The following is a 23,995-nucleotide window of genomic DNA, read 5'->3' as shown; positions in this document are numbered from 1 at the left end:
TCATTTCAAAACCCAAACAATAAAATGGCTTAGATTTTGTTTAAACATCTTTAAGGTCTGTTTAAAATGAAACATTAAAAACGGCTCGCAGGTTACCGTATTTTTCGGACTATAAATCGCACCGGAGTATAAGTCGCACCTGCCGAAAATCCATAATAAAGAAGGAAAAAAACATAAATAAGTCGCACTATGAAAAAAACTGCGACTTATAGTCCGAAAAATACGATACTACAAAAAAATAAATATGAAATAAGTACTGTCAAACGATTAGATTTTTAAATCAATGTATCGAACTTTTTGATTTGGATTAATCATGATTAATCCAAAGGCGCAGTCAAGGCGTTTAGGGGATCCGGTTTGGTGGCTGCAGGATTAAGACTCTGTTTTTTGCAAATGATGTGGTCCTGATGGCTTCAACTGGCCAGGATCTTCAGCTCTCACTGGGAAAGGGTGGAGTGCCATCTCGAAGTTGGGGAAGAGATCTTACCCCATGTAGCAGAGTTCAAGTACCTCGGAGTCTTGTTCACGAGTGAGGGAAGAGTGGATCGTGAGATCGACAGGCGGATCGGTGTGGCGTCTTCAGTAATGCGGACGCTGTTTCGATTCATTGTGGTGAAGAAGGAGCTGAGCCGGAAGGCAAAGCTCTCAATTTATCGGTCAATCTACGTTCCCATCCTCACCTATGGTCATGAGCTTTGGGTCATGACCGAAAGGACAAGATCACGGGTATAAGCGGCCGAAATGAGCTTCCTCCGCCGGGTGGCGGGGCTCTCCCTTAGAGATAGGGAGAAAGAGGTCTCACTCTGTGCATCGCTGCTCGCTTTACACACACAAGAAGCACGGACAGAGAGCCTGGCGACAAAAATTTGGAGGAAGAAAATAAGATTACAAAAGCCAGATGGAAAAGGGTGGAGTGCCATCTACGGGTTGGGGAGGAGATCTTGCCCCAAGTGGAGGAGTTCAAGTACCTCGGAGTCTTGTTCACGAGTGAGGGAAGAGTGGATCGTGAGATCGACAGGCGGATCGGTGCGGCGTCTTCAGTAATGCGGACGCAACGCTCTCAATTTACCGGTCGATCTAAGTTTCCATCCTCACCTATGGTCATGAGCTTTGGGTCATGACCGAAAGGACAAGATCACGGGTACAAGCGGCTGAAATGAGTTTCCTCCGCCGGGTGGCGGGGGAAGCTCATTTAGAGATAGAGTGAGAAGCTCTGCCATCCGGGAGGAGCTCAAAGTAAAGTCGCTGCTCCTCCACATCGAGAGGAGTCAGATGAGGTGGTTCGGGCATCTGCTCAGGATGCCACCCAAACGCTTCCCTGGGGAGGTGTTTAGGGCACGTCCAACCGGTAGGAGGCCACGGGGAAGACCCAGGACACGTTGGGAAGACTATGTCTCCCGGCTGGCCTGGGAATACCTCGGGATCCCCCGGGAGGAGCTGGACAAAGTGGCTGGGGACAAGGAAGTCTGGGCTTCTCTGCTTAGGCTGTTGCCCCCGCGACCCGACCTCGGATAAGCGGAAGACGATGGATAGATGGATGATTAATCAAAGGCTATTCCTTGCTTGCATAATTTGAGTTGACTTAAAAAAGACGGCAATATTTTGACAAAAATGCAATTCTATCGTCAGAATGTCATCCGGGACCATTTTTCAAATGTTTTACCGTATTTTTCCAAGGCACACTTAAAATCCTTTAATTTTCTCAAAACTCGACAGCGCGCCTTATAACCCGGTGCGCATAATGTACGGAATACTTGTGCTTACCGACCTTGAAGCTATTTTATTTGGTACATGGTGAAATGATAAGTGTGACCAGTAGATGGCAGTCACACACAAGAGATATGTGTAGACTGCAATATGACTCAAGTAAACAACACTAACATTTTAAATGTTCCATTGAAAATATAGAACATTACACACGGTGCTCAAAAATCTATCAAAATGTTTTAGAACGACTTTGGTAAGCTATGAAGCTGCACCGCTTGATGGATTGTACTGTGCTTCAACGTACGAGTATTATTATGGTGTGTGCATAAGGTAAGACATTATCTGCAGTTTTGTTTCGCAATATTATGCAAAAGCAACTTTTCTTACCTTCTGGTACATGTTGATGTGTATTTGAGATCTGCATAAATCCTGAAAATTTGTGTGGGTCCGCCATTGTAGTCCGTGGAGACATGATAGTTGATAAGCTTCTCCTTTTTCTCTATCTTCTTGTTATGGGACATTCATCCTCCGCTGTTGCCATTTCTAATATAAAGTAGTGTAAAGTTCTTACTTATATCTGTCAGTAAACTCCCCATGAAAGCGCTAAAACATACCTGTGTAGTGAATTTACATTATTCACCCAAGGAACTTTAGTAATTAGAAAGGTCCGGTCGGACGGTTTTTCACGGGACACATTTACGGTGTTGTTGTTTCACTAGTGAGCCACGGATGAGGAGATGCTGCTCCGTTATTGATTTAGGTCAAGTCTGAATGTCATTAAAACAGTTAGCTCCATCTTTTGAGACTTCGTCCACACCCGTCCTTGCACACTACACCGCTACAACAAAGATGACGGTGAGAAGACACTGTCGAAGGTGAGCCACGTAAATAAGACCGCCCACAAAACGGCGCATCCTGAAGCGACTGTCAGAAAGCGGCTTGAAGATGATCTGTAAAACATCATCTATGCAACATTTTGACCAAAGAACCACCATCACATGTCATGTAGACCACAAGGAAGTGTTTTACATTTAGAAAAAAATCATAATATGACTCCTTTCATGCGCCCTATAATCCGGTGTGTCTTTTGTATGAAAAAAGACCTGTATAGCAGTGCGCCTTTTAATCCGGTGTGCCCTACGGTCCGGAAAATACGGTACTTGAATGGACGCTATTTATTTGCTCAAAACTTGCAAACAGTTTTATCTAAAGTTCAGTCGGACTGTACTTTGAAGTGAAATTTGCCAGTAAGTACAGCAGTCGGGAGTCTCCTCACTCATCTTTGCTCTGGCGTATGCATATAACAACCCTGTCGTCTTTCAGGAAACCATCCGCGGTTAGAGTAAGGGAGCTTCCCCGGTTAAATTAATTAATTAATCAATCCGTGTATGTATATACCTGATTAATGCAATATTTTTGTGATTAATCACATGAGTTAACTTGTTATTTTAGACATCCCTAAATGTAATACATACCGTATTTTCTGGACCATAGGGTGCACCGGATTAAAAGGTGCACTGCCGATGAATGGTCTAATTTTGATATTTTTCATACAAAAAGCGCACCGGATTATAGGGCGCATTAAAGGGGTCGTATTATTATGTTTTTTCTAAATTTCTTGTGGTCTACATAACATGTAATGGTGGAAGAAGTGTCAAAAGATGGAGCTAACTGTTTTTTGAGCCAGCTTGAGGCTCATCTGTGCCCTTCTCGCACTTGTGTTATATTGAACAACACTTGAACTTGTGTACCTGCAAAACAATCGGGAGCTGCTCAGGAGGATTCCGGTTTTCCACACCCATCGTCAGCCAAACCTGAAAAGCTGTCAGCTGCTCTGCAAAGAAAGGACTGTGCTGTGGAAACACACACGCACACGCACACGCACACACACACACACACACACACACACACACACACACACACACACACACACACACACACACACACACACACGCGTTAAGAGCCAGAGTGCGGTGACTAAGTTCATTTTCTAACAGTTGTGACACACGCGCTGAGGATGACAATGCACTGCAGTAACGACATAAATCCTCATGATCACCTTTACCATCTCTCACTGGCTGCTGCTGTGGCAATGTGCCTGACTGATTGGTTGCCGGAGGGCTTTTGATCACGGCCAGTGCTAATACTGCAGCAGGAATTAGGAAAGTTTACGACTGTTGATGGATGTGGAGAAGGAGTGTCAATGACTCGTGGCTGCAAGGCTAAATTGATTTGTGCATAATCAAAGCTTAATAAGTCCACATACAAGAAGAAAGTGCACCGTATTAGTTTAAAGATGGAGTTTTTGTGTGTGTCAACCGTTCTAATCATTGGGTGAAAGTAGAGTGTTAAAGAAAAAAAAAATCATTGTATTTAATTACTTTCCAGAAAATATTTCTTATAACACTGCTAGTGCAAAAAACATATACAGTGGGGAAAATAAGTAGAGTTCCAAAAAGCTAATTTCCTTTGAATATTTCTCATATATTCTCTGTCTTTTAAAAGTAGAGGTGCTCTACTTGGATGCTGGATCTTCTGCTGATTCTGTAAGTGTACCCCCTTGCAAATAATAGTCAATCATATTTATGACAACGAGTATCCTCTGCAGTTGTCATTTACAACAGGGTTATTTTTCCCCCAAAACATTCTAACACTGACAAAAGAAACAGAACACAAAATGTCAACTATAGAGGATGTTTGTTTTCAGGCAGATATTGGAACAGAGACACCACACACGCACGCGCACACACAAATATACAGTCGTGGTCAAAAGTTTACATACACTTGTAAAGAACATTATGTCGTGGCTGTCTTGAGTTTCCAATCATTTTTACAATTCTTATTTTCAGCTTCCAATTCATTGCAGACCTGCTTTTTGGTGGTTTTCGGTTGACTCTTGATCATCCTGACAAATTTTCTCTCAGCAGCAGGTGATAGCTTGCGTTTTCTTCCTGATCGTGGCAGTGACAAAACTGTGCCATGCACTTTATACTTATGAACAATTGTCTGCACAGTTGCTTTTGGGACCTTAAGCTGCTTTGAAATAGCTCCAAGTGACTTTCCTGACTTGTTCAAGTCAATGATTCGTTTTTTCAGATCTGTGCTGAGCTCCTTTGACTTTCCCATTATCGCGTTTGTAACCGAGTCTAATGACTGCATCACATGAGCCCTATTTAAATGGGCTCAGAGAAGACAACAGGTGTCATCAATCATAATCACTCACATGACGTTAAGAGGTCATGCCATGAAGCTAATTTGATTTGATTATAACTTTTCTACTTCACCAAAATTGATAATGTTGCTGTATGTATACTTTTGACCCAGCAGATTTGATCACATTTTCAGTAGACCCATAATAAATTCATAAAAGAACCAAACTTCATGAATGTTTTTTGTGACCAACAAGTATGTGCTCCAATCACTCTGTCACAAAAAATAAGAGTTGTAGAAATGATTGGAAACTCAAGACAGCCATGACATTATGTCCTTCACAAGTGTATGTAAACTTTTGACCACGACTGTATATATATATATAAACATATATATATATACATATATACATCTGCCTGAAATATATATGAAGATATAGAAAAAAAGATTTTGCATTTAATGGATTTTGATTGAGTTAAAAAAAAAATGTTATACCTGAACAACCACCAATCATAGGAGACCTACAGATTGGTTAAAAAAAAACAATACAAAAACAGTATTTTCCATTCAAACGTATTCATCACCATGGACTAGACCAGACCTGGGCAATTGTTTTGACTCAGGGGGACACATTTAGAGAAAAAATGTGTCTGGGGGCCGGTATATCTATTTTTAGGAACACTAATACAAAACCTCACAATAATGTCAGAATGCTAAAAATGTTATGACAGCCCGCCTAAAAAAACGGAATGGAATTTAATTTTTTTTTTACTGAAAGAGAAACCCAGAATGTACATGAAAATAAACAATGTGGGATTTACAATATTAACTATGAACGATAAAACACTGAATATTGACAACATATGAACGTATCACCCCCTCTCCATCCACATATTTTACAATCAAGCGAAACGCAACAAAAATGCAACAAACACAGTAAAATATGAACGCAAAGTGTAAAAAAAACAAAACACCTACAATCTGATACATCTGATATTTCACTAAGCATTAGAACTTAGTTGTAAAAATCTCCTGACACCTGCATTTCAGGCTGGCCGCTCTGAAAACACTATATAGACACACTCCCCACCCACACTGCTTGGTGCCTCGTCTGAGCTGCTGTGACTTAGGAGTACCATAGTAACTAATTAGATTACCATAGTAACTAATTAGATTACCATAGTAACTAATTAGCTTACCATAGTAACTAGTATATCATGCAAAAGCACAGATTCCAACTATTGTATTACTTTGTATAGTTGAAGACTTACGGTCATTAGAAAACATCACTGCACATCATAATGGGAGCTACAGATTCCATCTGAAAGATCTAAAAGAATTATTAGGGAATGTCCGGCGGGCCAGATTGAAAAGCTTAACGGGCCGCATGTGGCCCCCGGGCCTTAATTTGCCCAGGTCTGGACTAGACCAAAGAGCTGTCATAGGAACATTGTAAACCTGCAAAAGATTGGAATGGATAGACAAAAAGCTTGGTGAGAAAAACACCACTATTGGTGTAATAATTGATACATGGAAGAAATACATGACATAAGTCAATCACCCTCACCATGGTGGGGTAAGAATGATTGTGAGAAAGATGAGGGAGCAGTCCAAAATTTCAAAACCCAAAACCAGTCAAGTTGGCACTTTGTGTAATGGTAAATAAAAACAGAATGCAATGATTTGCAAATCCTTTTCAACTTATATTCAATTAAATAGACTGCAAAGACAAGATATTTAATGTTCGAAACTTTGTTTTTTTTTCAAAATAACTTTTAACTTTTTTTTTATTTAATGGCAGCAACACATTGCAAACAAGTAGGCACACAGGGATTTTTATCACTGAGTTACATGGCCTTTCCTTTTAATAACACTCAGTAAACGTTTGGGAACTGAGGAGACCAATTTTTGAAGCTTTTCAGGTGGAATTCTTTCCTATTCTTGCTTGATTTACAGCTTAAGTTGTTCAACAGTCCGGGGTCTCTGTTGTGGTATTTTAGGCTTCATAATGTGCCACACATTTTCAATGGGAGACAGGTCTGGACTACAGGCAGGCCAGTCTAGTACCCACACTCTTTTACTATGAAGTCACGCTGTTGTAACATGTGCAGAATGTAGCTTGGCATTGTTTTGCTGAAATAAGCAGGGGCGTCCATGAAAAAGACGTTGCTTGGATGGCAACATATGTTGCTCCAAAACCTGTATGTACTTTTCAGCATTAATGGTGCCTTCACAGATGTGTAAGTTACCCATCCCTAAATTCCTTGCAATAGCTCGTTGAGAAATGTTGTTTGTAAACTGTTCGACAATTTGCTCACGCATTTGTTTGCAAAGTGGTGACCCTTGCCCCATCCTTGTTTGTGAATGACTGAGCATTTCATAGAAGCTGCTTTTATACCCAATCATGGCACCCACCTGTTCCCAATTAGCCTGTTCACCTGTGGGATGTTCCAAATAAGTGTTTGACGAGCATTCCTCAACTTTCTCAGTCTTTTTTGCCACTTGTGCTAGCTTTTTTAAAACATGTCGCAGGCATCAAATTCCAAATGAGCTAATATTTGCAAAGTTCGAAATTAAGTATATTGTCTTTGCAGTCTATTCAGTTGAATATAAGTTGAAAAGGGTTTGTTCATATCTATCCTACAGTCCCTGACTGTAATGAGAAAATATTGCACTGTCCAGATCTTTTTAAGGAGGTAAACTTAGAAAATTAAAAGATCAAATACTTTCCTCCACTGTTTATAATTTATAATTCTATATAGCCAAAACTATTTAAACCACAATGACCAAACAGGTTATAAGAGTAAAAAGACAAAAGAAAATCTATTGGAGGAGGGAGCAAGACAGAGAAAATAAATGTTCTTTATTAGCCCTCTGTGGCTCAATTACAGAGCTGGAAAGTGATTTTAGCTCAAGTGCAGGAAGATGAGAAGGGATGAGGATGTAAAAATTGTTCCCATGGGAGCCATAAAGAAAATGCCCACCTCAGAGTGCCAGGTGTGGGGGAAAAAAAGACCAGATCAATGGTCTTCCACTGATCTGGTAAGACTTTCTACAGGATTTTGGAGTGTGTTCATTTGTTTCAAAAACGTTACATTGAATTTCACGTTTCCACATGCACAATTCAACATGTCTGAAAATGAGTAATATGAAGAGTTTATTTAACACAACCCCTTCTTGGGACGGCGTGGCGAAGTTGGTAGAGTGGCCGTGCCAGCAATCCGAGGGTTGCTGGTTACTGGGGTTCAATCCCCACCTTCTACCATCCGAGTCACGTCCGTTGTGTCCTTGGGCAAGACACTTCACCCTTGCTCCTGATGGGTGCTGGTTAGTTAGCGCCTTGCATGGCAGCTCCCGCCATCAGTGTGTGAATGTGTGTGTGAATGGGTGAATGTGGAAATACTGTCAAAGCTCTTTGAGTACCTTGAAGGTAGAAAAGCGCTATACAAGTATAACCCATTTATCATTTATTTATTTATTATTTAAATCTCAGCGATTACTGATAATTAATTCAAACTATGTGTTCAATGTCTTGAATACCCTTAGAATAATTAATATACACTATATTGCCACCTGCCTTGACTCACATAAGAACTTGAAGTGCCATCCCATTCCTAACCCATAGTGTTCAATATGATGTCGGTCCACCTTTTGCAGCTATTACAGCTTCAACTCTTCTGGGAAGGCTGTCCACAAGGTTGCGGAGTGTGTTTATAGCAATTTTCAACCATTGAGGTCACGCACTGATGTTGGTGGAGAAGGCCTGGCTCTCAGTTTCTGTTCTAATTCATCCCAAAGGTGTTCTATCGGGTTCAGGTCAGGACTCTGTGCAGGCCAGTCAATTTCATCCACACCAGAGTCTGTCATCCATGTCTTTATGCTTTGTGCACTGTCATGTTGGAAGAGGAAGGGGCCCGCTCCAAACAGATCCCACAAGGTTGGGAGCATGGAATTGTCCAAAATGTTTTGGTATCCTGGAGCATTCAAAGTTCCTTTCACTGGAACTAAGGGGCCAGGTCCAACTCCTGAAAAACAACCCCACACCATAATTCCTCTTCCACCAAATTTCCCACTCGGCACAATGCAGTCTGAAATGTACCGTTCTCCTGGCAACCTCCACACCCAGACTCGTCCATCAGATTGCCAGATGGAAAAGCGTGATTCATCACTCCAGAGAAGGCGTCTCCACTGCTCTAGAGTCCAGTGGCGACGTGCTTTACACCACTGCATCCCACACTTTGCATTGGACTTGGTGATGTATGGCTTAGATTCAGCTGCTCGGCCATGGAAACCCATTCCATGAAGCTCTCTGCGTACTGTACGTGGGCTAATTGGAAGGTCACTCGAAGTTTGGAGCTCTTTAGCAACTGACTGTGCAGAAAGTCTTTGCACTATGTGCTTCAGCATCCGCTGACCCCTCTCTGTCAGTTTACGTGGCCTACCACTTGGTGGCTGAGTTGCTGTTGTTCCCAGACTCTTCTATTTTCTTCTAATAAAGTTGACTTTGGAAAATTTAGGAGCGAGGCAATTTCACGACTGGATTTGTTGCACAGGTGGCATCCTATGACAGTTCCACGCTGGAAATCACTGAGAGCGGCCCATTCTTTCACAAATGTTTGTAGAAACAGTCTCCATGCCTAAGTGCTTGATTTTATACACCTGTGGCCAGGCCAAGTGATTAGGACACCTGATTCTCATCATTTGGATGGGTGGCCATATACTTTTGGCAATATAGTGTCAATAAAACAATGTTCATTACATTGGTAAATGATACCACTTCTGACACCTGGGACAGAATAAAACCAAAGCCGTGTGTCACAAACATTTACACAGCAAACATACCCTGAATGCTGTGCCCTCCTCGATGATGGTCGGCAGCTGAGACAGGCAGATATCCACAGCCAGGTCCCACGCTTGCCTGGTCAGAGGTGACAGACACAAGAACATTAGACCCTATGTCTGCATTTTTATACAAATATTCAAAACATAGTCCTTGCAGTACAACTCATTGTCTTTAACGTGTGTGTATCCATGTTCTTTGCAGGATATTTCCACCCTAGCGGCCAAGAGAGGGCAGCAAGGAACCTTTAGTGTTCACACATGGTCATCATAACTAATTCATAGGGTTATGTAACACATTGTGGACCCCCATCTCTGCTTCTCTATTCTCTTTATCTCTGTTTCTCTTTGCTGCTTGGCGCTGTGCTATAATGCACTGTTGTGTAATATGATGCTCAGCAGCTGACGGCAATCACAATTAGCTCTGAAAAGGTTTCTGTCTTTAACAGCTTTATCATCAGCAGTGTTGGCCAATGTACATTTAAAACTAATTATAGTTACTGGGCGGGGGGCATTACAATAATATAGTGTAATGTATATCTTAGGGCTGGATCGAATTTGGATTTTGATCATTGCTTAACACAATCATAAAAATATTATAATAGGAAAAAAATAAAAAATAAATAGTAATGGGCCATACAACGTACATGCAAATTTCAGAGCTTGTGACAGTGAAACAGATGAGGAGTGAATGAGTGAAAACAAGACCACATCTTCTAGAAGCTTGTGCTCTCACAATGGTTACTACCAAATTTTCCGGACTATAAGGCGCATTTAAAATATATTTTTTTCCTCAAAACCCGACAGTGCCCTTATAACCTCTTACCATCCAAAAAATCGCTACCGTTGTGTCCTTGGGCAGGACAATTCACCCTTGCCCCTGGTGCCGCTCACACTGGTGAATGAATGATGAATGAATGAGTTGTAAAAATGAATGATGGGTTCTCACTTCTCTGTGAAGCGCTTTGAGTGCCTAGAAAAGCGCTATATAAATCTAATCCATTATTATTATTATAACCTGGTGCGCCTAATGTTAGTTTGGTTGAGCTTACCCACCTCGAAGCTATTTTATTTGGTTACATGGTGTAATAAGTGTGACCAGTAGATGACAGTCAAACATAAGAGATACATGTAGGCTGCACTATGATGGCAATATGACAACAACATACAAGTAATATTATGGTGTGTGTGGAGAAGGTAAGACATTATCTGGCGTTTTGTTTTGCAATATTATTCAAAAGCAACTTTTCTTACCTTCTGGTACCTGCTATACTGTATTTGGGATCTGCATAAATCCTGAAAAATTGTGCATGTCCGCCTTTTCAGTCTGTGCCGATGCTGTAGTTGATAATCTTCTTCTTTTTCTCTATCTTCTTGTTATGGGACATTCATCCTCCGCTGTTGTCATTTCTAATATAAAGTAGTGTAAAGTTCTTACTTATATCTGTCAGTAAACTTGCCATGAAAGCGCTAAAACATACCGGTGTAGTGAGTTTACATTATTCACCCAAGGAACTTTAGTTATTAGAGTTCCGGTCGGACGTTTTTTCACGGGACACATTTCTGGCGTTATTGTTACACTAGTGAGCCACGGATGAGGAGATGCTGCTCCGTTATTGATTGAAGTAAAGTGTGAATGTCATTTAAACAGTTAGCGACATCTTTTGACACTTCTTCCACTCCCGTCCTTGCACGCTACACCGCTACAACAAAGATGACGGGGAGAAGACGCTGTCGAAGGTGAGTCACGTAAATAAGACCGCCCACAAAACGGTGCATCCTGAAGTGACTGTCAGAAAGTGACTTGAAGATGATCTGTAAAACATTATCTATGCAACATTTTGACCAAAGAACCACCATTACATGTTATGTAGACCAGTGGTCCCCAACCACCGGGCCACGGCCCGGTACCGGTCCGTGGATCAACTTATATTCAATTGAATATAAGTTGAAAAGTATTTGCAAATCATTGTATTCTGTTTTTATTTACCATTTACACAACGTGCCAACTTCACTGGTTTTGGGTTTTGTAAATTTTTTTTGGCGGTCCAACAATGCCAAAGTGGTGTATAAAGAGAGTATGGCCAACTAAACAACAGGCACCATGACTGCTACCAAGGACGTGTGTTTTAAATAAAGTAGGACGTTGTTTTAAATAAAGTTTTCCTGACGAAATAAACCAAAATAATATGTCCATATATAGTTCTAAATATACTCCAGCTCATGAACTTACAATAAAACATGCATTTTTCTTTGTGAAAGTATAATTTTGCGGCCGTGTTTATTGCCCTCTGCTGCTACATTCTTGCAGTGTTTCGTGACCAGCAGGCACTCTAACACGCACTCGACAGCACTAAACTTAAAAGAAATACACCCATGACCAATGCGACCAAAAAAATAACTTATTATTACCCTCATTTTGCCAAAATCTTCATTAGCTTTGGATCAACAATCACGGGGAAATTGTGAACTGTGGTGGCTGCCTCCAAAGTATTTAAAATCATTGTATGTATCACTCATTATTTATTATTCTAACTCAGGGCTGTCAAAGTCAATTATCTGTGGCCCCCGGGATGATATGTGATTAGTATTAGAAGCGGCCCGCAGGCCACAGCCACCTGATGCTGTTTTGCACGCACCAATACTCCATCAGTGTTGGCGCTAAGAATTTTCAAAATGGACCCCATCAAGTCATAAAAATGGGGTACCGCAGAACATTTTTGGGGTCCCACTTTTTTGTAGCCGTTTTGAAAACAAAGGATAAATGTATGCATTACCCTGTTATATCTCACATTCTATATTGTGTTTTGGAAAAAGGTTGTCATAAACCAGGGGTCACCAACGCGGTGTCCGCGGGCACCAGGTCGCCCGTAAGGACCAGATGAGTCGCCCGTTGACCTGTTCTAAAAATAGCTCAAATAGCAGCACTTACCAGTGAGCTGCCTCTATTTTTTAAATGCTATTTATTTACTAGCAAGCTGGTCTCGCTTTGCTCGACATTTTTAATTCTAAGAGAGACAAAACTCAAATAGAACTTTAAAATCCAAGAAAATATTTGAAAGACTTGGTCTTCACTTGTTTAAATAAATGCATTTATTTTTTTTTACTTTGCTTCTTATAACTTTCAGAAAGACAATTTTAGAGAAAAAAAATACAACCTTAAAAATTATTTTAGGATTTTTAAACACATATACCTTTTTGCCTTTTAAATTCCTTCCTCTTCTTTCCTGACAATTTAAATACCGGTAAATGTTCAAGTACATTTTTTTAATTGTAAATAAATACATTTTAATTTAATTCTTCATTTTAGCTTCTGTTTTTTCGACGAAGAATATTTGTGATATATTTCTTCAAACATATTATGATTAAAATTCAAAAAAATTATTCTGGCAAATCTAGAAAATCTGTAGAATCAAATTTAAATCTTATTTCAAAGTCTTTTGAATTTCTTTTAAAATGTTTGTTCTGGAAAATCTAGAAGAAATAATGATTTGTCTTTGTTAGAAATATAGCTTGGTCCAATTTGTTGTATATTCTAACAAAGTGCAGATTGGATTTTAACCTATTTAAAACATGTCATCAAAATTCTAAAATTAATCTTAATCAGGAAAAATTACTAATGATGTTCCATAAATTATTTTTTTTATTTTTTCAAAAAGATTCGAATAGCTAGTTTTTCTCTTCTTTTTTTCGGTTGAATTTTGATATTTATCTGTTTCTATATATATTTATTGTGAGAAATCATTAAGATGATCAGTGTTTCCACAAAGATAAATATCATTAATTATTAATAATAACATAGAGTTAAAGGTAAATTGAGCAAATTGGCTATTTCTGGCAATTTATTTAAGTGTGTATCAAACTGGTAGCCCTTCGCATTAATCAGTACCCAAGAAGTAGCTCTTGGTTTCAAAAAGGTCGGTGACCCCTGTCATAAACTTTACTTAATTCCTTAAAAAAATAATACAAAAGAAAACACATTTTTAAGCCTATGTACATTTATTCAATTATAAACATTCATTCACTTTTTTCTTTCCTTGATGGATCTAAACTTTACCGCTGCCTGTATTTTTTTCTATATTTTTATTGTAATATTTTCAGAATGTTTTTGTTCTATTTTTGGCTAAAATAAGACAAAGAAAACAATCTGAAGTTGTCTTTATGTTTTTGTTTTAATGCCATGATTTTAATAGTCTGGCACAGATTTTCCTCCATGCTGCCCCTGAGCTAAAATGAGTTTGACACCCCTGTTCGAACTGATCTTTCTTTTTTGTAACATGGTAAGTGTACTTTTGTAGTTATTTACCCATATTTCTGCACAATAATAATATGGTAACACTACAGAGTAGTAGAGAATATAGAGGAATGTTTGGTGAAGAAAATTGTTTTCATTTATTATTGACACATTTCTTGCCAATTTGTTGTATATTTCTTTATGAGGTTTCAAGTTAATTTTCTCATGTTATTACACCCAAAATTTGGTTTAGTTTACTCTTTCAAAATCTGTCTATTTGTGTTTGACTTTCTCTTCTACTGTTACCGAATTGCATTATTTTAGTTTTACTGAGATTCAAAAATAAGTTTTTTTTTGTCAAACCATTGTGATGGAAAACATTGATGTACACTGCAAAAACTGAAATCTAAGTAAGATGAAATAGCTCAAATAAGGGTGATATTTGCTTATTTTCTGTCTGACAAGATCATTCTTCTCACTAAGCAGATTTTATGTTAGTGTTTTACTTGTTTTAAAGGTTTTGGTCCTAATTTATCTCAGTAAGATATTACAGCTTGTTGCTGAGATTTTATGACCTATATTGAGTAAAACATGCGTGAAACTAGAATATCAACTGTTGCAAAGCTGTGTCATCAACACTCACAAGTATAAAACTACTTTTTCAAAGTAATAATTTCTTACTTCAGTCATGAAAAAAAAAATAATAATGCCGAGCGCATATCATTATGTCAACCACGAGCATTTACATAATTTAAGAATATTTTTCAACATATTGAGCAAAAAGGTCTAATTTTTTTTCTACCAAGAAAAGTGCACTTGTTATTAGTGAGAATATACTTATTTTAAGATATTTTTGAGTTCATTGAGGTTAGCTAATTTTACTTGTTTTATAAAGTCTTGACAAGCCGAATTTTCTTGTTCTATTGGCAGATAATTTTGCTTAGTTCAAATAAAATACCCCTCATTTTTGTATATTTTTTTCTTGTTTTTGAACACTGACTTTTTGCAGTATGCAATTTGCATGTGCAAACTAATGCTTGCCATGTATGTGCCATTACAAGATGCAATGTTACTGTGTGGAAAGCACATTCTGGCCAATGTGACCTTGTTACGGCTCACTCATTCTGATGGTATCACTTCCCAATTATGGTTAACAGGGCGTCATTTTCTAACGGTCAGCACTCCCCACCTGCGTTGTTGTGTCATGTGCTTTCTCTCCCTCCCGTTTGGTGTTCAGTGTACAAAAAAAGAACGCGCTCCTCCCTCGGCGCGCTCTCAAACTAATGCTTGAAATGTGTGTGACTTGTGCCTCTTGAACTGCTCGAGCCCTCATCCATCCATTTTGTACCGCTTGTCCATCTTGGGGTGATGGGGGTGGCTGGAGCCTATCCCAGCTGCATTCGGGCGAAAGGCGGAGTACACCCTGGACAAGTCGCCACCTCATCGCAGGGCCAACACAGATAGACAGACAACATTCACACTCATATTCACACACTAGGGCCAATTTAGTGTTGCCAGTCAACCCATCCCCATGTGCATGTCTTTGGAGGTGGGAGGAAGCCAGACTAACTGGGGGGAACCCACGCAGTCACGGGGAGAACATGCAAACTCCACACAGAAAGACCCCGAGGATCGAACGCAGGGTTTTCTTATTGTGAAGCACCAGCACTCACACCTGTTCTACCGTGCTGCCCCCTTCAATAAAATTGAGAAAGACAATTGTGTTCGATTACTTGAACAAGAATATTTCCAATACACCTTCTCTTTAATTTGCTCATTTCTTCTGTTATTGTTTCTATTAGCTTCTGAGTGTTCGCTCCTGAACAAAACGCTGACGTTGTGTCGTGTGTTTACCTTGCATAAGACTCTGTAATCAGTGGCTCTCCAGTGTTGAAGGCGAACCTTCACTTCCCATACTTGTCTTCTTTACGGGTTGTGGGAAAAGCGATATGAAAACGTTCCACAATTCGCGCGGGTGGAGCAGCCCCAAGCTGCACAACAGGGCAATTATACATGTCGAAAAACTAAAAAGGAAGCGCCGCAAACACATAACATCAGCTCAAAGTTAGTAGCAGTCATGGCGCCCTGTAGTCATGTCAGTGCCTTTTCACCAATCATTGAGGAGATCGCCTGAAATCCAGTTGGTCATACTTTATACCAGGGGTCGGGAACCTTTTTGGCTGAGAGAGCCATGAAAGCCAAATATTTTAAAGTGTATTTCCGTGAGAGCCATATAATATGTTTTAACACTGAATACAATTAAATGTGTGCATTTTTAAGTAAGACGAATATTTTTCGAGTATAATAAGTATCTTATTCTTTTTAATAACATTGTTATTCTGAAACTAACCAATAATAAACAAAATACTTCTTACTATTAATGCGACTTCTTAAACAGGTGGGGTAGAAAATGGATGGATAGATTAAAATGCATGAGAATGATTTATATTTTGAACGTTATTTTTAACACCGTGATTACCAGCGGAATTAATCATTACTTATGGTGTTAAGCAATGTCAGCTAAGATTGATCTGAGAGCCAGATGCAGTCATCAAAAGAGCCACATCTGGCTCGAGAGCCATAGGTTCCCTACCCCTGCTTTATACACTACCCTGAACAATGGTTAAGAAACACTGCTCAAGAGCTCATGAGCAGTGTTTTTCAACCACTCTCAAACACTAGTGTGCCATGAGATACAGTCTGGTGTGCCGTGGGAGATTATGTAGTTTCACCTATTTGGGTTAAAAATATTTTTTGCAAACCAGTAATTATAATCCGCAAATAATGTGCCGTTGTTGAGTGTCTGTGCTGTCTAGAGCTCGGCAGAGTAACCATGTTATTCTCCTCAATATCAGTAGGTGGCAGCCGGTAGCTAATTGCTTTGTAGATGTCGGGAACAGGTCGTGTGAGACGACGATGGTTTGTCGTGATCATATAATGCAGACGACAGCGGGAGGCAGTGTGCAGGTAAAAAGGTATCTAATGCTTAAACCAAAAATAAACAAACGGTGAGTGCCCCTAAGAAAAGGCATTAAAGCTTAGGGATGGCTATGCAAAACGAAACTAAAACTGAACTGGCTACAAAGTAAACAAAAACAGAATGCTGGACGACAGCAAAGACTTACATCCGTACATGACATGACAAATCAACAATGTCCACACAAAAAAAGACAGCAACAACTTAAATAGTCTTGATTGCTAAAACAAAGCAGGTGCGGGGAATAGTGCTCAAAGGAAGACATGAAACTGCTAAAAAAAATACCAACAAAACAGGAAAGGCCACCAAAATAGGAGCGCAAGACAAGAACTAAAACACTACGCAAGGGAAAACACCAAAAACTTCAAAATAAGTCACATAGTGATGTGACAGGTCGTGACAGTACACCTACTTTGAGACAAGAGCTATAGTGATGCATGGTTGGTTATTGTTTGAATTCATATCCAACAATTGTGACGACTTTTTATTGTCTACTGAGTTTCATTTTTGAATGATTTCTGCTGGTGGTGTGCCTCCGGATTTTTTCATTGAAAACAATGCGCCTTGGCTCAAAAAAGGTTGAAAAACACTGCTGTAGAGCACAAATCTCATCGAGAGAATGCCAAGTGTGTGCAAAGCAGTAATCAGAGCAAAGGGTGGCTATTTTGAAGAAACTAGAATATAAAACATGTTTTCAGTTATTTCACCTTTTACATACATAACTCCACATGTGTTCATTCATAGTTTTGATGCCTTCAGAGACAAACTACAATGTAAATAGTCATGAAAATAAAGAAAACACATTGAATGAGAAGGTGTGTCCAAACTTTTGGCCTGTACTGTATGTACGCTGTAAAATGAGATATTTGTAAATGTTTATTACACACCTTTGATTGTTTCCAAACGGTGCTTGTAACACGACAGCAAAACGGTGGATCAAACAAAACAGAAGTCATCGTCATAGACCCACTAGCTGCGGAAGTGAGCTCTCCAATCTGCTAATCCAGGGGTGTTAAACTAATTTTAGCTCAGGGGCCGTGAGAAAAATATATTCCCACACGGGCCGGACGGGTAAAATCATGGCATTATAACTTAAAAATACAACTACGACAACTTCAGATTGTTTTATTTGTTTTACCTAAGGCCAACACAGGACAACACTTTCTGAAAATGTACAGTACATAATTGTAATAATAATCCTCTTGACAAAACTTTTGGCCTGCACTGCATAAAACACAATACAGTATGGTACATCAGCTTTGGAGTGCTTAGGATCAAACTGATAATTTTAGCTTAAAGTTGCGAGCAAAAATCTGGGTTACGAGCCAGCTTGGTAAAATAATAATATGTAGGTACAGGTATCTTTGCCAGTGTTGTGTGAAATCCAAACAAGCAGATACAGTCGAAGCGAAGCAGAGGAGTCAAATCAGCAAATATGAAAGCAATAACTCAGCTAATGGCTGCCAATAGCAATGAGTAAGTCATCACCAAAACCTGTCAATGTGTGTGGTGCATGAGAAAAGTGGACAGCAGTCAGCAGACAAGTGTGAGGGACAAAGTGTGAGGCTGACTAAGCTCTTTTCTCTGTTGCCTGCAGAGAGTGGTGCACACACACTCCCACACTGAATTGTCCACAGGGAGCCATCAGTCTGGGATTTCTTCTCTCTCCCCAATTGAAATACGTTTAAATAACAAATGCTTGTGTTTGGGCATCGATCCAACAACCCCCAAATTGTTTGATTACCTCTTTCCAGTCTAACATTCCAGATCAAACTTGTATTTTTCGAATGGCCTTTTATCTCTGGCGCTTTCACATGTTTTATTGCTCTCTTACTCTTGTTTATCTGTACCTTCCTGTCATTTTGTGCTCCTAAATCCTGCTGAAGTGAAGCACAGGTCTTAATTGTTCTGGCAATGAACATGGAAATGATCACTTCCACCAAGAGCAGTATTCTTCACAATAAAGCATCCTTTATTGTTACACAGTCTTGTTACACAACAACTTGGCCCGCAAGGCAGAGAGATTTCTTTGATTGCCAACATAAGACAGATATCTAGTGAAAGGGTGCCGTGAAATATTTATATAAGAACAAGACGACAACCTAGTGGGAGATTTGATTGTGTAATTGAAGAGATAAGAATGATGCAAGTACATTGTTGAACAGTGTGAAGAGACGTGTAAAGTTATCATGGATGCGTATCAGTGCTTGTGCATCGTGCTATCAAGTTATTTATTTGAAACATTTGTATTTAATTCAGGGTGGAATATTTATACAACATACTGTACATTTTGGGACCGATGCTAAGATGCAACTGGTCCAAACTACCAGTTGGTGACCGTTTTAACTGTTTAAAGACGAGCTGTCAAGGTAAAGTCGCAAACGCGGTTATTTACTTTACTTACGGACAACTGATTTTGTCTTGCTTTTAGATCATATGTATTTATGTATCTGTGCAGGTAAGCAAAGTGTATCATTACATTTGAGAGGTTACATGTCAAGGCAGCCTTGACGGTTCAGTTAGCATTTCTTTGTTAACCGGACGACGAGTGTGGAGCACTGAACATTTCGTGGAAAACAAAGTCTTGTGTGCTAGGCGAACTCCTGTCAACACCCTGCTGTAGTAAAAGAGTCGACTTTCCAGTGTCATGTCTGCGGCTTTGGTCCCCATCAAAGGACCTGGCATGAAAGTTAAAGAGGCTGTGTCCAGCGTCATGCAAAGCCTCCATCAAGTAAGAACCCTCACCCTATGTGCATAGCCTGCATTGGCACTAAACATGCTCAGGCATCGCTGGCGGGCCCTCAGTCATGGCCTCACTGTGCATCACAGCCAGAAAAGTTACTAGTAATAAGGCTGAGAGTGGCTGTGTCAGGCAGCAGGGACCATGTCTGCCTGGGTCCTCTCCTAAAACCACAGCCACCGTCCATCTCTGCAAGCTGCTAAGAGCTGGGCTGACACAATGGATGATGATCTCTCTTCACTTTTTGAGAACCTCCTACAAGTGGACCTGGGAGCTGAGGATGTACTAGATGGCGACACCAATTCAGACCTCCTCGACATGGATAGGAAGGAGGAAGAGGAAGTCTCCCTGTTGATGCATCCAGCCCCCCAGTACAACAGAGGCAATCTAGTCTCCACGGGGTACAGCAATCTGTACAATGTTGGAAAGCGGGCTGCTTCCAAGATGGGCATACAGTGGCCTGACACCCAGGGTACAGAAGGAAACATGGCAAATTGCGCCCCATAGCCAAGCCGCCATTAGAGCAGTATATTATCCTAGTCGTACTGGCTTGCATAAGGGAAATAAGCCATTACTGGACGAGCACTGACAAAAGCAAGCTTCCCACCAAGGGAAAGTTCCAGATTCACAAGATGCATGAGTTGGGGCTGGCCCAAACGCCACGGTAGAACCTTCAGTGGCCTATCATCTTCACCCTAACCTTCGGTCCTTGTCAGCCACTTGTAATATTCCTCTGCGAAGCAAAATTAACCACCCCACGCCCTCAATCTTCCAGAGGTCATACAAATACACAGCTCAGTCTGTTTGTGCTCTAAATTTACTTACGCTGTGGTCTGTGTAGCAAGCACAAATCCTAGAGGAGATGGGGAAGCAGATGGACCTCCAAATCCATCCCTGTGAGACGAGATCTGTTTGGTGAATGAACTCATATACTGTATGGCTTCTGCCGTGTGATGGGACTCACTGTTACAGGTGAGAGGGTCGTGTGGCTAAACCTAAAAGGCCTGAGCAAGAGGGTAAAACGTTTGAACTTTGCTTGTCACGAAAACTGGTGCCCTGTTTGCCCTCAGGGGCAGTGGACTGGCTTCACATGGGGTGATGGGTACATGCAGCAGTCAGCAGGTTAATCAGCAGCCTCAGACTGGAAATTGGAGGCCTTGTGATAAACACTCCTTCACAGAGGCTGTAAATATTGGACAGACCTCTCACCCGTGGGAGGTATATAAAGAAGTGGTCATCCTACAAACCTCAACTGCTCACTAGAAGTGTACAGGTACCAAGGTCACTAGAAGTGTACAGGTACCTAGGCCACTTTGCTGAGAGCAAACGGCAATGGCGCACATGAGCAGTACATCGCTGGGTTTTCTTCACTATTACTTTCGGCTACGGAATGTGATTTGCTATAAAACCACTCGCTTTCAATAGGGTGTTGGCTTCAGAAGTACAAGAGGGTTTAGCATATGTTTTATAAGCAGGATTTACTTTCCTCTTGAGTGAGCAGGTGATTCGAGCCGTCTCAGAAGACAGGGTTTTCCCTCCCGTTAAAGAGGAACATCTCTTCTATCCATTTTGGGGAATTAAATAAGCATCTATGAAGGATAGGAGTGATGTGTTTAACCTGATGCCTTCCTTGCAGGCACGGTAAGAAACCGTCTTGAATGATTTGGAGGGACGGGTCAGCTGTGAAGTGAAGTGAATTATATTTATATAGCGCCTTTTCTCTAGTGACTCAAAGCGCTTTACATGGTGAAACCCATTATCTACATCTTCAAGCGACATTTAAACCAGTGTGGGTGGCACTGGGAGTAGGTGAGTGAAGTGTCTTGCCCAAGGACACAACGGCTGCGAGTAGGATGGCGGAAGCGGTAATCAAACCTGGAACTGGCACGGCCGCTCTAGCAACTGAGCCCGGAGCGGTGTGCCCAGGGCACAGCTTGACCTGTATGCAATTCTGACAGACACTGTGTCTTTGGAGCCTCCTCGGAGATCAAATAACTAAGGTTCAGTTGAGTAACTTAAAGTTTCTTGTAGTTGTTTACCATGGTTGCAAACATCTCAGAAAAAATTTTGGTCAGAGAAACATTCCTAAAGCAGAATGTTTCCACTTCCATGTTTGACAGTAGAGATATTATTGCTGGACTTACTTTCGCAATTTTACTTAATGCCAAAGAGCTCAATTTGGATCTCATGTGACCAATCAAGCTATTTTAAGCCTCATCTGATTTTTATCTTCAGACAGACCTACATGTGTCTTCTTGAGCAGGAGGATCTGGCAGGCAGAGCAGGACCTCAATCCATTACAACAAAACATGTTAGTAATGCTTTTAATGCTGACTGTGCTCCCAATACCTTTGACATTTTTAACTACTTCTTAAAAATATTTTATTTTTAACTTATCGCACCGGGCGAAATCTTGCAGGGCACTTTTCCACTTCATGTAACTGTCTATTCCTTGTAGCTTTCTTCCCTGTGTCAGCATCATTGTTTTGGATTTCCAGTTGGGCATTTTTGTGATGATAATGGTTGTGGTAGTTATTTATTTTGAACAGTGGAAGGTATTTGTAGATGTTGCTTACATTCAAATCCCCCTCCTTTGATTGCAGAAAGATAGATACCTGAATTTAAACCTGGGCTTATGCAAAGCCTGGTTGTAATCACATTATTCATGCGTGTGTTTTGCCTAAACGTATCCACTTTACTATTTGTACTTATCGTCTTTTTTTACCCCACTTACCGTTTTTTTATTATTATGCAAAACCAACTTTTTTTTTTACCTATTGGTAACCTGTTTTTGTGTATTTGGGATCTGCATAAGTCCCACAAATGTGAAATCAAACTATCTATTTTGCTTTCCTTCTTTTTTCCTCCAAATGAGCCATTTGGAATTTGCCCCAATTGTGACGTCATCGGATATCTGCATATATGGTAAAGTTTACCCAAACAGATTTGCGCGAGTCCGCTATTGTAGTCTGACGTTGTGGTCACTAAGTTTTTTCTTTTTCTCTATCCTTTTGTTGTGGGGCAGACTGTGCTCGTACCTGCACATGAGCACTCCGCTGTTGCCATTTCTAATACAAAGTAGCGTATAGTTTAAATTTATATTCGTCAGTAGACTCGATATGGAAGCGCTAAAAACTACAACACGTCCAGGTAGGTCCCGCTGTTGTATTTTGACATTGCGGTGCATCAAAGTCTCACCAATGTGGATATGTGTTATTAATGAGACAGGTGTTGAAGATGAAGTGCATCAAAAAGATTGTTGTGGTGAAGAAAGCACAGATATGCCGCCTGTTATTGTCAGCCTTAACCCACTTAGTGAATATCTTTATGCATCACCACAACATCATACTACAAAATAAGACAAATACTGCACTGTAACAGATAGTATGAGACATAAAAAAGACTTGGCTCAAATTAGAGATGTAACTTATACACTACCGTATTTTCCGGACCATAGGGCGCACTGGTTTATAAGGCGCACTGCCGATAAGCGGGTCTAGTCAGGTACAAAAGGCGCACCGGGTTATGGGCACATTAAAGGGGTCATATTATGATTTTTTTCTAAATGTAAAACACTTCCTTGTGGTGTACATAACATGTGATGGTGGTTCTTTGGTCAAAATGTTGTATAGATTATGTTTTACAGACCATCTTCAAGCCACTTTCTGACAGTCGCTTCAGGATGTGCCGTTTTGTGGGCGGTCTTATTTACGTGGCTCACCTTCGGCAGCGTCTTCTCCCCGTCATCTTTGTTGTAGCGGTGTAGCGTGCAAGGACGGCAGTGGAAGAAGTGTCAAAAGATGGAGCTAACTGTTTTAATGACATTCAGACTTTACTTCAATCAATAACGGAGCAGCATCTTCTCATCTGTGGCTCACTAGTGCAACAACAACAATGTGTCCCGTCAAAAAACGTCCGACCGGAACTCTCTAATAACTAAAGTTTCTTAGTTGAATTATGTAAACTCACTACACCGGTATGTTTTAGCGCTTTCATGGCGAGTTTACTGACAGATATAAGGAATAACTTTACACTACTTTATATTAGAAATGGCAACAGCGGAGGATGAATGTCCCATAACAAGAAGATAGAGAAAAAGGAGAAGCTTTTTGACTAAGGTGTCGGCACCGACTCCAAAGGCGGAAGCGCACAAATTTTCAGGATTTATGCAGATCCCAAATACAGATCAGCAGGTACCAGAAGATAAGAAAAGTTGCTTTTGCATAATATTGCGCCAGATAATATGTCTTACCTTATACGCACACCATAATAATACTTGTATGGTAAATAGTAAATGGGTTGTACTTTTTTTAAGGAACTCAAAGCGCTTTGACACTCTTTCCACATT

At 40.3% G+C, this 23,995-nt stretch overlaps 1 protein-coding gene and 1 long non-coding RNA gene across 7 annotated transcripts in view; one reads left to right on the top strand and one right to left on the bottom strand.

The window, feature by feature from the left end:
• The window catches only part of rptor (regulatory associated protein of MTOR, complex 1), a 442,693-nt gene that overhangs the window by 185,119 nt on the left and 233,579 nt on the right, over positions 1-23,995 (bottom strand). For all 6 annotated transcript variants that reach the window (XR_009818028.1, XR_009818029.1, XM_061988411.1 and 3 more), the window contains exons 11-12: positions 9,700-9,775; positions 3,459-3,560 (exon numbers count right to left, since the gene is read on the bottom strand). Coding sequence is in view for 4 of the 6 variants with exons in the window: in XM_061988411.1 (XP_061844395.1) it covers positions 3,459-3,560; positions 9,700-9,775 (178 nt within the window). In the remaining 2 variants the exon portion in view is untranslated. The remainder of the gene's footprint in view (positions 1-3,458; positions 3,561-9,699; positions 9,776-23,995) is intronic.
• The window catches only part of LOC133624651 (uncharacterized), a 30,731-nt gene that overhangs the window by 3,140 nt on the left and 3,596 nt on the right, over positions 1-23,995 (top strand). The window lies entirely within an intron of this gene.

Source organism: Nerophis lumbriciformis, linkage group LG27 (genome assembly GCF_033978685.3).
Source record: "Nerophis lumbriciformis linkage group LG27, RoL_Nlum_v2.1, whole genome shotgun sequence".
NCBI lineage: Eukaryota > Metazoa > Chordata > Actinopteri > Syngnathiformes > Syngnathidae > Nerophis > Nerophis lumbriciformis.
Note: the sequence above shows the minus strand (reverse complement) of the source record. Positions and strands in the feature narration are given on the sequence as shown.